This window comes from Nymphalis io, chromosome 16 (assembly GCF_905147045.1).
Source record: "Nymphalis io chromosome 16, ilAglIoxx1.1, whole genome shotgun sequence".
NCBI classification, from domain to species: Eukaryota; Metazoa; Arthropoda; class Insecta; order Lepidoptera; family Nymphalidae; genus Nymphalis; species Nymphalis io.
Window position 1 is genome coordinate 5,242,536 of NC_065903.1, and position 14,493 is coordinate 5,257,028.

A 14,493-nucleotide genomic window follows, 5' to 3' on the forward strand; every position below is an offset into this window, starting at 1 on the left:
CACTTGAACAATCTATCCAGCGCACATTTTCTCGAAGGCAAGCTCGAAATGGATTTCAAAAAATATACTATTGAAGATCATTGAAGCATCAATATCACATAGAAATTGCGTAATGATATCGCGTAACTTCTAAAAAGTATTTACAAAAGGACTCACTAGTAGGAAAATAGACAAACGATCGTAACGGCACTATATGAGCTTCGCTCTATACGATAATATTGTAAGTATTTAATAATAACGGAAAGCAACAACTAAAATCATCGTGTGAGCGAAACTCGCCGCTGCGAGGTTCTACATTAGGAAGTCCAAAGTCGCGTAGTGCTCGTAAGCACTAGACGACTGGGACCCCGGTCAAGTAGTGCACTCACCATTGCCGGAGAGTTGTGGTCGCAGAAACGCGTTGTGCAATTCGCTTCCAAGGCCGCCCTCCAGCCGCGCTGCCATCTGCATGAGGGCAAGTGTACTATCTTCTCCAGCGCCAGCGCTGCTTTCCAGTCTTGCCCGTACGGCGGCGATATGACTGCGCGTGAAAACGTGGTCTTGAACGGAGTACTTATGACTGTATTTAAAATCACACACTCGGCAGTCATCTGGTGGCTGCGCATCAGAGACTTCCGATAAACCAGCCGCGAGACGAGCTTTTTTCTCTTTGGCTCGAGCGTTTTGGAACCACACTTGAACCACGCGTTTTGGTAAGCCGATTTCCCGTCCAAGTGCCTCACACTCAGCCATCGTCGGCGTTTTATAGTCACCAAACAACGACTTCATAATCTTAACCTGTATAGAAGACATTTGAGTGCGAAAGCGTTTACCAGGGGGTCTTGGCGTATGTTGCTGACCCGGTAAAGGCGAAGTAGGTTCGTCTTCTTCGTAGAACTCCATAGTTTCAGAAGCGGTATCTGAACGTTCATCAGCATCTGATCCTGGCCGAGACAAATCTACAGGCTTACTGAGATCTAATGGTATTTCTGATTTTCCATGTTCTATACGTCTTTCTGAAGGCTCATTACCACCATTACCATTCTGTTGAGCGACTGCATGTGCTTGAAGCTCACTAACATAACGTTTCATGGATTCCTCACTGTACTGCTTGATAAATTTCTCCATGTCTGAGTGAAAAGGCGGGAAAATAGGGGGCAACATGGGAGCCCCCGCTTGGGAAAAATTTTGCTGCCTATCACTTTGTTGCGAGCCGAAACTTGGTGTCGATTCAGTGCTTAGCTCTTCATCAGGAAGAGCGTCAACGTTGATTTCTCCTCTAGCGCATTGATCTGCATGTTTAGTACTTAAATGACTTTCAAGAGCACTTTTAACCTTAAACAGAGCTGGACAGAAGGGACAACGCTTATTTATGACTTGGGCATGAGCTCGAAATTGTCCTTTCCTTTCCCGTGCTCGCGTGTTTTGAAACCAAACTTGAACCACTCTTTTTTTTAACCCTACTTCACGTGCAATATTTTCCAGCATTTTCCGAGAAGGGTTAGACTCTATTTGGTACTTTTGATACAGGTAATCCAATTGTTCTGGCAAAATAGTAGTTCGAAGTCGTTTATCTTTCGGTTGTTCTCCAGTATCTACCTCCTCAAATTCATCAAATTTTCTTTTAGCTACTTGTTGATTGAGGGCGGCCACTAATGGATGTCGTGATTCATCATTTGTGAGCGATGCATTTAACTGTTGTAGTTGAGCATGTTGTTGTAAGATCCCAAAAGGGGAGTCTGGTGGATATGTAGGAAATAAATTTGGATTCATGATGTGAATAAGTTGATGTTCTCGCCATAAATCAAATCGTGGGAAGACTAGATTGCATTTATCACATTGAAAATTACCATCTTTTTCTTCTCTTGACTGATGTGTTAAAGGCGTCGAGGGTGTTTGTGGCGCTGGTGGAGCCGGAGAAACTGGATAGTTTGGGGCCGCAGGCGTAGGAGTGCGAGGTGGTGCCGGTGATACTGGCACATGCGGAACGTGGTGTTCTACGATACTTGAGTTTGAGTCTTCACTACTAAGAGTAGCAGCGACTTGAGCAGCAGCCGCCTGAGCCTGTGCTGATCGTTTCGCATCCTCTTCCTTAAAACAATGAGTTTTTTGATGTCTTATCAGTTCATAATAGCGTTGGAAAACTAGTTGGCACTTTTTACATTGATAATTAAGGCCAGGAGTCCGTTGAAACCGGTTAGCGTCATCCATTGAGCCCGCCGGTGGATCGGCAGCTGGCTGGTTTTCATAAACTTTCCTTGCTTTTTGACGTGCGTTTTGAAACCAAACCACGATCACTCTTGGGCTTAGTCCTAATAATTTTGAAAGATATTCCAAATCATCGTCTTTTGGGTATGCGTTGTTTTCAAAAAATTCCTGTAAAACTTTAATTTGATAATCAGTAAATCTAGTTCTGTTGGCGCGTTTGCCAGAAGACCCCGAGCTGTTGGATCCGTTCGAGTTGCCCCCGGAAAGTCCGAAATCGGCCGGTCCTCTGCCAGGACTTAGGCTCCGATTTGGGGTCAAAGGTAGGACGTTCGGGGGCGCGGAGTTTGGGGACGTGAAATTCGGATTTAATTTTGGTGGTAACATCGAAGGATGTGGAGGCTGTGGTATACTCGTTGCAGGTATTGAATCCAGCTGAGACTGAATTAAAGAATTCAGAGAAATATGAGTTGGCGTTTGTGGTCTTGATATATTGTGTAAGTTATCAGAATTGTTTAATGCCGGACTTTGAGGAGGAATTTGTTGAAAGCTAAACGTCCTATCTTCTTGGTGACGATCGTCGTATGAGTTATATTTTTCTTCAATAGAAGGTTCATCATTCGGCTCAGATTTTACTTCCTGTTGGTTAATTAAGGACATATCTTCAGTTTTTGCTTTTTTTTCAGGTGGAGGTTTGCCTTCATCAGAACTAGCTGAAGAATCTAAAGTAGTTACTTTCGCTTCACCTGTCTTCTCGTATTCTTCTATGTTCAGAGTCGTTGATGGGGGATTATTAAAATTATAAGGAGAGTCCTTATTCCGCTGGCGCTCTTTGAAAAGCGTATTTCGGAACCAATGTTTGATGACCTTTGTAGCTAGTCCAGATTGTTTAGCCATTTTAGCAATTGCCTCATCACTTGGCGAATTATTTATGTCAAAATGCGAACGTAAAATCTTCAATTGATCGTCTGTGATACGAGTACGAGCACGTTTCTGACCAGCTGCAGCATTTGCCTGAAAACAAATAATATTATTTATTTTTGCAAACAGTTATTCGCTTACATAACATAAGAACGAAACACAACATTAAAAACCGAACTTCGTATATATTTAATAAATATAAATTATAAGGCAACACAGATAATCGTTTGATGTTAGCTTACTGATTGCAGGTAACTACGAGTATGAATGCTAAAAGAATCCTTTGTGAATTAATAATACTTTTCCCCTAGCAACAGTAACAATGAACACCCTGTTGCTTTGTACAAATAGATAGCTAACTCTTACCTTACAATATCGTCGATATCCTTCTTACGAACGAATTTATACAGCAAAAATAATCAAATGGCGTTCCTTGTTTGTCAAGCTAACACATACTTAAGGTTGTAAAATAACCCGTTCGCCATACAATCATGGTATGTGAAACTTAGGTAGGAAGTTTGTTCATAACGATAATTAGTACTCATTTTTTCTTTATACAAATGTTAATTAATGTTTCATTATATAAAACTGTAATAGAGATGTTTGTATGAAATTATTTTATATTTATGTATAATATATTCTAGACATATTAATTATATTTTTCGCAATATATTGCTTTATACGTGGTTAATTCTAAGAATAAATTTAGTATTAAAAATATGCTCCGTAAATCATTTCACGATAATTACAGCGGAAATGTCATCACTTTGATATGTAATTAGTAATTAAAAAGAAATTTACATTACTCATTAGGATTACTAAATTCCTTAAATAGTAACGTATGTCAATTATTTTATTACTTATCATAATTACGTTAATTCAATACTTAAAAGCAATAAATAAACTCAACAGTTTTAATCCCTTTTATCTATAAATAAATAACGAAAATACAAAATTGATTAAACAGGTATCAAATATATGAATATTCTCCATGTGCAAGCAATACTTAAACGAAAAGAGTGACAACCACAGGCGTTACGTGAACATTTTAGAAATACTTGAAAATTAAGCACGGTTCGGTCATGCATGCGATGCTAGATAATACGAAGAAATTTAATAAAATATCAGCATACTCGTAAAATTTACAAAAAATATCAATCATAATTATCTAATTATCAATTTAAATACGATTCATAAATGACAAAATAAAAAAAATATTTAAGCAACTGAATGAAAATGTGTGTGAGGCATGAAATTTTTAAGAACGTAACACTATTGTTTATTAATAATACGTATGCCATTTATACTATTATTAAAAAAAAATCTTAACATCAAAATTAACATCAATGAATATTGTATCGCATCGCTTCACTGCCCTTCGCGACGTGATATCATTCGAAAATCAATTTTATATACTTATGTACATCCGTTGGAACTTCGCTTTATAGTATCTAACATTAATTTATATAATGTGCCTACTTCATTGAATAACTTATAAAAAAATACGTAACAAGCCTTTTTTGAAGGAATTAAAAAAAATCTCTGATGTGTTTCTATATGGGCGATTTTTCCTGAAAATATACGACAATTTTTGATGATTCTTGTCGATTTATTTGACATTGAAATTAAAACATTAAAATGACATAAGACATTGCAATTATAAAATAATTCTATGCTAGTTGTCTACATATTGTATTTATATAAAATACTCAAGTAGCTGTATTAAAAGGGTAGAAAAATATACAAAAAAATGCTGCTAGTGGCTAAATCTAAATCAAAATAATTACGTCTAGTATTAGTTTAATTACAATGAAAAAATACTATCATTATGTTATTGCATTGAAGTTGATGTACATAAGTCTATTTAAGATAAGTGTACAGTTATTGCTATGTTTAATTATATTATCAGAATAGTTTTTGTCCGGTCGCCGCAATACGTAATATGAAACTGTAATTAATAACTATGAGTAATTTGTTTGGTGACTGAACTTTGATTAAATTATGAAAAAAATTGCTTACCTGCTGCTGTTGCTGTATGAGCTGCTGCTGTTTTAGTTGCGCGTCATGCGTAAAGGGCATTGCGTCAAATGGTGGTGGAGGCAGCATGAGCGACACTAGTGGTGGCTGCAAGTTCATGGCAGCAAGTGCACCCATGTTGAGTCCCAATGGAAGACCTAATGATAGCATCTGAGCCATCATCGGATGTAATTGTCCCAGCTGTTGTTGTAGCTGCAGCATGTTCAAAGCTGCTTGCATCTCTTGAACCTGAGCTGCAAGCAAAGCACCAGCTTGAGCTTCACCTGCACCGTTCCCATTCTCGTTGAAGTTACCATTATTGTCACCACGCGGAGACGGTGACCTGTCACCTTGGGGAGCGGGAGACGCAGCACGTGGCGAATTTGGAGCACCAGATTTCCTTTCATATTCCGATTTAAACTGTTCTGCGAACTGTTCCAGAAACTCGAGTGGTACTTTATCCTTATGCACTTCTTCACAATGAGTCTTTAAAACAAAAACACTAGAAAACTCCTTGTTACAATGTTGACATGTCGATTTTATTTCACCGTCAGGAGGCTTCTCTTCAGGTGGCGGCGGTGGCGGGCTCGGCATTCGTACCATCTCTCGTTCTTCTTGCAGTTTCCGCCGTTGGTTTTCATTATACTGCATAACAAGGTCGAATCCGAATGTCTCGAGTAGTTGCTTATACATTTGTGAGTTTCTTTTGGGCGGATTGCCTTTAGCTACCATCTCGTCCAAAGCCGCAGCTTCTGCATCACCAAGAGGCGAATGCGCCCGCGCATCGCCATATTGACATATTGTAGCACGGTGTGCTTCGAGTAGCTCCCCAGTAGGAAATGACGCGTGGCAGCGTTCGCACAAGGCGCTACCTGCGCGAGGGGATCGCGGACTACCTGGGCGCGCGGGGGGAGAGGACCGCGGTCCCCCACTGCTTGTAGACGAAGGGGATGTATTTTTCGGCGACAATACGTCTTGTAAAATTTTAGCGGTGTCGTTTCTGTCCGGCTGCTCAACTAAAGGCCTTGTCAAGTCCACGTGGCCGGCAGCGGCCAGCTCCTGTAATTTTCCCGCCCTCGTTTGATGTAAAACCGATCTCATGTGAATATCCAGCGTGCTTCCTTGAGTATACGCAACTTTGCAGATGTTACACTTGTATCGCTTACGATCATCTTCCTCGCTTGATGTACTTTTAGGCGTGAGAGTCAAATTAGACGGCGCGGTCCCCGCGCTGGGCGAAACGGGAGGATTATTATTGTTTTGTTGTTCTTGCATAGCTCTTTTTAATTTGTGCAAATGACTTACACTATTGTAATGAACAAGCAAAATATTCTTTTGTGTGAACGATTCTTTGCATACATCACATTTGAACGGTCGGTTTGGATCTAAATACTTTTCCATAGGATAAGTAAGTTTTTCTCCTTTTCTATGTAAAAGGGTTTTATTGTGTGCTGTCAAATAAGACTGACGAGTAAACGCAACTTTGCATCGGTGACATTTGTATTTTCTGTTTGGGTCATTATAAGAATCTTCCGCCATTGCTTGGGAATTTAAGTAGTCTTCAAGGAATTGTTGGTCTTTGTAAATTATTGAATCATCAGAGTTTTCAGCGTCGTTATGACCAGATTCATCAGCAGCAGTGGCACTTGAATCTCTGTCTTCTAATTCACCAAGTTCATCTTCAGGTGTTCGAAGAGCTTCTTTTCGCAACAAATCCGCGGTTGCCGCGTCTAGGGCCACGCCATGTCCTGGTTGTAATAATGGGTTAGAGGCAAGGCTTCGTTTAAAAGCGTTTAACTCATCTTCCGACAGCTCTGGGTGCGATGTTTCAACATGTTTCTGAAGAGCTAATACAGATCTGAAACTCCTCCCACACAAAACGCATTTCGTAGCATCGCGTATGACATGATATTGAGAATGTAGTTGTAATTTTTCTATTGTTTTAAATGCCAAACTGCATTGGTTACAGCGATATTTATATACATGTTTTTCCGATACTGACATATTTGCAATAGAATTACGAGCATGGGCTTCTCGAAAATGATTTTGTAAAGCATGTGCGGAATCGAAATATCTATTACATCCTTTTTTCCAACAAACGTAACCCGGCCCTTGTGGTGTTTGTTTCAGTTCCAAATGACCGGATTCATTTTGATGCTGGCATAACTCATCAACATTGCGGAATGTGCGATTGCATGTCGAACAGCGTTCTGTTTCACCATCCACGCTGCCCTCAGAACGTGGAGAAGAAATTTCTCTTTCATTCTCTTCCCCTTGTCTCGATTCCTCTCTTTGTTGTTGACTTCCTCCATTAAGCCAATGACTTTGATCTACAAGTAAAAGAAGTCGTTGTAATCCTTCCGAATTAACTGAATGAATTTGCATAACATGTCTTTCGAGGGCCGGCCTCTCTTTGAAAGCATCTTGACACAAAGGACAGATGAAATGCCGCACTGTATCACCATGCACTGAGTTAACGTGAGCATTTAATCTGCTTTCATTTGCACAGCTGAAGTTGCAGTACGGACAGTTATGTTGACTCGGTGTTTCTTGTTCTTCCTCTTTGTCATTGCAACTTTGTTGAGCTGGTTGTGATTGAACTGTCTGTTGTTGTTGAAGTTGCTGTTGTTGTTGTTGTTGATGCTGTTCCAAAAATCGCATCATCTTTTGTTCTTGAGTTAATTCTGGTTTTTGATCGATGGGCTCCTTATTATCTGTTGACAAACACAAAACAATGATTCAAATGTTTTATGTTATAAATTGTTTTAAATTAAACAAAATTACACACCGACCATCCTCACTTTACAAAATCCGCCAATGGAATGGATAGAGATCAGTTAACTGTGTTCGTATATTACATACAAAGTCTACTTTCGTATACGTGAGATTTATCTACAAAAAAGATTATTTTTATAAATGAAACTGACTATTGTTAGATGTAAGCGTTTGTTACTTTTCTGAATTGAAGTTAAAAATAAAATTCTTCTCCTTTATATTATTAGTAGGACTCGTTTTGTTTGCAACGTCCCGACAAGACAAAGGTCGCTCTATCCATCCCGTACTCACACATCCACGATGTATTAACGCTAACGTAACAAGTATATTGTAATTTCGCACACAAAGGAAGATACAGGACGGGCAAACAATCATTGTTCATTATTACAAAAGGTTTCGAATATTTCGTTTCGTTTCGTATCGGATCGGATCGGATCGGATCGGATCGGATCGGATCGGATCGGAAATGCGTTCAGATGATCGACATACGTGACGATGAGTGTGAGCGAGACGTGACTATGTATTTAAGAGATGTATGTGTGCAATTATTATTTGACCAGGGATATGTCCGCTACAGCGTGTGAAAGAAGCTGGCCCGCATTGTTTACGCTCAAATAAGGAAGGTAAAAGAAACGACCGAATCGAGAAATACATAAGATTCGTTAAATAAACGTTACAATATACTTTAACATCTGTATCACTGAAGAACAACTGGCATCGTTGTAATTAATTTACAAGTTGTAAAAGATCGTGATTCTTAAGACGAAATGAAAATATATAATTGTTATCAGGTTATCGAACACGTTTCGCTGCTGCATTCGCAATCAAGATATTGATCTATATTTAATCAGACATAAATAAATTTATATTTCTTGAGACATAATAAATGTGCATAAGTAAGCAACTTAATTTTTTTACTTAATTAAAACTTGAAATTATCTCACAGTCGGACGCAGCTGGAACCAGTCTGTCCCCTGTTTGGGAACCTGTTTCATAGTTTTAAGCAGTTAAAACCGTTACATCTAATGAAGGGGAGCTCGGATAAGTAAATCGGGAATATAATAATAATCAAAATACAACTGACCCTAATCGAGGACTCGAGTGACCAGTGAATGTAATTATTTATAATGTTGAATCGTCGTCCAAAAGTCTGGTAGGAGCATAGAACAATAGCCAGGTAAAGGGACTACATCAGCATAAATGACATCTCTGGCGCTTTTTGTCAAAGGACAAAGGGTCTTTTCTAAGGAAACACCACATCGTTATAGCGTCGTAAAGTAAGTATTGTGCAGTGAGTTTTGTTTTGCAAGATTTAGGTCAGGATTTTTACAATGTGGCGTCAGGAATACAATGAAATTTTTGAATATTTTATGGTCTTTTTGTTTCGCTTAATGTAACTAATGAACGTAAATTGCGTATGTTTACTTAGATCAGGTGTTATTTTTGTTACATTGCACAAAGCAGTAATAAAGTATGTTAACAATGAATGATGAAGGAGCATTGTTTACGTTTTTTGCAATTTTAAGCCTTTTTGTTATTTATATCAAAATTACTATAATTTATTATAAAGAAATTAGTTTCGTTTGTTTGTTTGAGCTTATCTATCAATCTTCTTAATTATATGCTAATGTACAACTTATTAAGATATACAATACAATTAAGAGAATAATTGAATAAGGAGACAATAATTAATATTACGTAATTAAAATTGCTATAAGATCTATATATCCGATTATTTGACCTTCGATCAAGAATTAAGTGTATAATTGTCGGTATGTTCATTTTCTTTAAGGTCTGAAGATCTTTTTTTTTATAAGAACAGTTTGCCGTAACAGCCTGTGAATGTCCCACTGCTGGGCTAAAGGCCTCCTCTCCTCTTTTTGAGGAGAAGGTTTGGAGCTTATTCCACCACGCTGCTCCAATGCGGGTTGGTAGAATTCACATGTGGCAGAATTTCAGTGAAATTAGACACATGCAGGTTTCCTCACGATGTTTTCCTTCACCGTAAAGCACGAGATGAATTATAATCACAAATTAAGCACATGAAAATTCAGTGGTGCTTGCCCGGGTTTGAACCCACGATCATCGGTTAAGATTCACGCGTTCTTACCACAGGGCCATCTCGGCTTTGCAAGAACAGTTTGTTCGCTTATAATTATCGTGTTCCACTTATATATTTCATTTTTTTTATAAAAACAAATGCTACGTATTGGTATTTTATATAATAGGTACATAGCGTAAGGTTATTGTAATAACGCTTATTATTAAAATACTGTCGTTAATTATTATTACCACAACATTTAAATGATATTTTTAGAGACAACAGTTAGAGAAAGTAAAATTATGAATTGATCACTGGGACAGATTGATAAGGTAGAATAAGTGATAAGCAACAAGATACAATGGATGTTGTTGGTTGCAAATTTCTCTTGGAGTTTATCGTATCACCGTGGCCATAAACATACAACGGGCAATGCGGCCGGCGACATTGTAAGATGATGTAGCAGCCTCATCACAAGGGGGCAATCATCCTTAATGCGCAACGGCCACATACGTAATGCGAGTCATTGTCCCGCGTGCTGTACTTATGGAAAATTCGCGTTCTCAATTCAAATCTTCTATCCGTCTCCTTCGCTCGCGGGGCGGAGTCGTAACCGACCAATGACGACTTCGACTGTGGCGACACCGTGTAAGGCGTACGTTATTAAAGAAACCTGTTCTAATGTTGCGCGCTTTAAATTAAATTTTGGTCCGTGTGTAATTATCTCATTATTGTGATTACGAATTCCTCGCTAAATGTTCATCGCTTAAAATGGAGATTGCCTTTCGAATCAGATACGAAGCGACTGTCACGTGCATCTATGTGTCATTGACGAAGCATTCACATAATGAAGAGAACACACTGATAATTTGGAATTAAAATACTAACTATTTAAAAATACTCGAATAAAGAAGTATTAAAAATGCTTATCCCTATAATCCACAAAATCTGATGTTTAAAAAACCAGTTCAAAATTGATTAAGGAACGAATCGTGTTAAATTGGAAACCGATAGTGATGTTTCGAAACCACATTCATAAGTTCGTTCAGTATTCCTTTATCGATACGACAAGCAATAATAGTTTTAGTTGAATTAATTTTAATGGGATTTTCATGCCTTGTAGAATAAAAGTTGTGAAATGTGTTTTCCACGAAGTAATATAATACAACGTTTTTTCTTTAGCTTTCAAAGTTTTTAGTAATAAATACCAGCGCCAATAAGAAAGTATGAGGAGCGCACGTGCATCTAATTGCATTTTGCACGTTTTTATATATCTTTATTATTTTTTATTTTATTTATTATTTTTTATTATATGTATATCTGTGTTTTGAGCAGACATATTTTTTTACTTAGCTATGTTTGTTTTCATCTTATATATCATTAAAACTTGTTACTTAAAGAGACAATGACTCGAGGAAGTTAATTCACAATAATAATAACAATAGGATAGTCACGGTTGGTAAGGCATTAATGGCAAACACGAGTAGCAATTTCCTTATTACCACTCTGATAAACATGAAAGGAGACAAGAGACGACGGACTCAATAGCCATAATATTAGTCTAAAAATATTTTTTTTAATTAAATGCGTGAGGTTGGTCAATTTGGACTACTTTAAAAATTAAATACTTAAAAAGAAAATTGTAATTAAATATATTTATGTATATATATATATTGATTTTAATTGAAAAATCTTATTAGCTTACCATTTTCTTGTTGATCGTATGGGCTTTGCAATTCAGGCGGTTGCGGGATAACTTGGAAGAGCTCTGCTACATCAGGGGTGGGATCTTTGCCTTCTGACCGGCGTTGAAGTTGATGAATTTGTTCCATTTGCAAGTGCTTAACGGAACGTACGTGTTGTAATAGTGGCAAGCGATGTGGTGCACCGAAACCACATAATGCACAGCGGTAAAGTCGTGGACGTTCACGAGGTAGTCTTGAAGCACAGTCTCTAAGATGTCTCAACAGAAGTGTAGCTGCTTCATGGCGGGCGCCAGCAGCATGAAGTTGCAGCTTATGTGCCGAATTCGTATAATAGTCGCAGGCACAACACCTGACTTGCACTCCTCCTACTCCTGCACCACCAGTACCAACACCACCGCAAAATTTCAATTTCCATTCGTTTCTCGGACCACCTTCTTTTACGTGATTGACATGTTGTAACCTCTGGAGATGTTTGTCTGTTTTGCAATGTAACTGGAAGTTTGCTTTTAAATTAGTTTTATACGTGCATAATTTACAAACATAATGGCCAGCTACTAATGCCAATATTTCCTGTTCTCTAATCTTTGTGCGATCTTGTGCTAAGTGATGTCCTAAAGCTTCTAAAGAATCTGTAGAGAAACAATTACATATACAGCAGTGGAAAGTTCTTTCAGGTTCAGGATCTGCTGGTTCTGGTGGCGGTTCCATTGCTTCTGGATTTAATCCAACATCTAGGTGAGCTCCTAGTTCTGGAGGTGATGGTCCTGGGCCTCCAGTCATAAGTTGTATCATGAGTGCTTGATTGTATGCCATATCAGCTAAGGCAGCTTCTGGGTTAGGTGGTGGAGCGTCACCACCATGGAAATGTAACAAGCTTTCAAGTTGTTGCTGACTTTGTTGCCTATGGTGTAACGCTGACAATGTCTGCATATGTTTAACATTTTGTTGAAGAACAAGCATGTTATGAGTATGCTTCTCGGATGTCATATGTATTCTTAGATTACGTGCAACATTTGTTTCATAATTACAAACGTCGCAACGAAATGTCGGTTTTGGTTTTTGACCCAAAGGAGAGTGATGCGGTAGGGGAGGTTTATGTGCTCCTGGTGGTGTATGCTGAGCCGGAGGTAAATTACTTTCTCCAGGGTTTCCACCATTTTGTAATTCTTGCATATTATTAAGATGTTTATCAGACTGCATATGTATACTTAAGTTGCCTTTAGTTGTCGTCGAATAATTGCAAACTTCACATCTGTAAGGTTTGTATCCACACGTGTATGTTTCTCCCCGCGCTAACCGTGGATGAGGTTGACCGGCAATACAATATATACAACTTGTTTCAGCTTCTGGGTGTTTTTCTTTCATATGTATTTCTAATGTCTCTTGGTACTTGTAATGCCAGTTACATTTTGGACATTTTAAAGTTTTGCAGGAGTTTCTGCTATGCATTCCAGCCAAAGGGCCACCTAACCTTCCCGAATTTAAAATAAGCTCGCACTTTGGACAATCAGCACCAGACGGTCTTCCTCCAAGATGATCTGGACATACTCCTATTGTTGTGCCGGAAAGAAAAGCTGGTGGCGCTGTTTGGAACGGTGGGGATGAATTCGGACTAGCGCGAGGTTGTACGGAAGCATTAATTGTATGTGGATGTGCCACAGAGATCATGGAATGTTGAGGAATTAACGATTCAGCTATGGATCGTGGTGGTCTCCATGCAGGTGGACTCGGTCTTCTGTCGTCACATGATCCATTGGGAATCATTAATTCATTATCTCTTTCTGGAGTCAATGTATCCTGTCGTTTTTCTATTGAAGGACTGGATAATCCAGATATATTTGCAGGGCTGCCTGAAATAGAAGCACGGGGCGCAGCTGCTCCAACGGGTTCCAAGAATGAGACTAGGGCTTCTTTATCTTTTCCAACACATTGTATAATTGCCGATGCATTTTCTCTTGATAAGGCGTCTCTTTCAGAGTCCAGAAGCGATAAGCTGTGGTCTGATTGCGCATGGGCTACAAAAGACTTAGCATATCCAAAACTCAATTTACATATAAAACACATTAGTATTGGTTTCACTGGCACGCTAACAGGACACTCTGGTACGGGAGATTGAGGTCTAGGAGCGTCTTTACCTCCGCGAAAACTAAACACTCGATAACTATGCATCACAGGTGCATCAGGCCGCGCCCGCGCTCTCTCCGCCGCTAATCTTCCATACAGAGCACCGTACAAGGAAGGATTTCTGGATACGTAGAATGCACTCGCTATTTGTGGAAAGTCAAGCTGCCTTTCTACTACGTTGCTCTCCCGGCTATCCACGATACATCCGGGTTCTATTTTTGGTAAGTCAGAAAGACTGGTTTCACCTTCGGAAATTTCTGGATCTTCGATAATGTACGCAGATCCGTCAGGATTGTAGACGATCTTTCCATCAAAATGCTCTACGTCGGATGAGAGTTGCGGGGAGTCACGGCGCGAGGTGAGGTCAACTGCGTCTGGAGCGGCAGGAGGTGAGGTGGGTGCTGGCGCTGATGAAGGCGCTGGAGTTGGCGCCGCTGGGGCCGCGGGAGCGTTTCGCGGCTCTTCCTCTGGGCTCATGTCGCCGTCGTCGTCGTCAGGTTCGAGCGCGGCTGAACTCTGTGGATCGTCGCGCTTGCGGCGCCGCTTGCGCTCCGGGGGCGGGCCGCTAGCGGGGCCGCCGGGCTGCAGCGGCGTGGGCATGGCGCCGGGCGTCAAAGGCCGGCATCACATGCTCTCCTGCAAATGGAAAATATTCTTAAGTTATCATAAACTAAAACTAGTTTTAGAAACTTAGAATCCCTTTTAAAGAGCCGATTTAATTATATT

At 39.4% G+C, this 14,493-nt stretch overlaps 1 protein-coding gene across 2 annotated transcripts in view; it reads right to left on the minus strand.

Annotated features, from left to right (window-relative positions):
* LOC126774375 (zinc finger homeobox protein 3) overlaps positions 1-14,493 on the minus strand; it is a 111,485-nt gene that overhangs the window by 66,851 nt on the left and 30,141 nt on the right. The window contains exons 2-5 of one of the 2 annotated variants that reach the window (XM_050495868.1): positions 11,643-14,403; positions 5,472-7,835; positions 5,125-5,375; positions 369-3,198 (exon numbers count right to left, since the gene is read on the minus strand). In XM_050495868.1, coding sequence (XP_050351825.1) covers positions 369-3,198; positions 5,125-5,375; positions 5,472-7,835; positions 11,643-14,367 — 8,170 coding nt within the window. In that variant the 5' untranslated portion in view covers positions 14,368-14,403. Of the gene's footprint in view, positions 1-368; positions 3,199-5,124; positions 7,836-11,642; positions 14,404-14,493 lie in introns of both variants that reach the window. The other variant, XM_050495869.1, reaches the window with a different exon arrangement.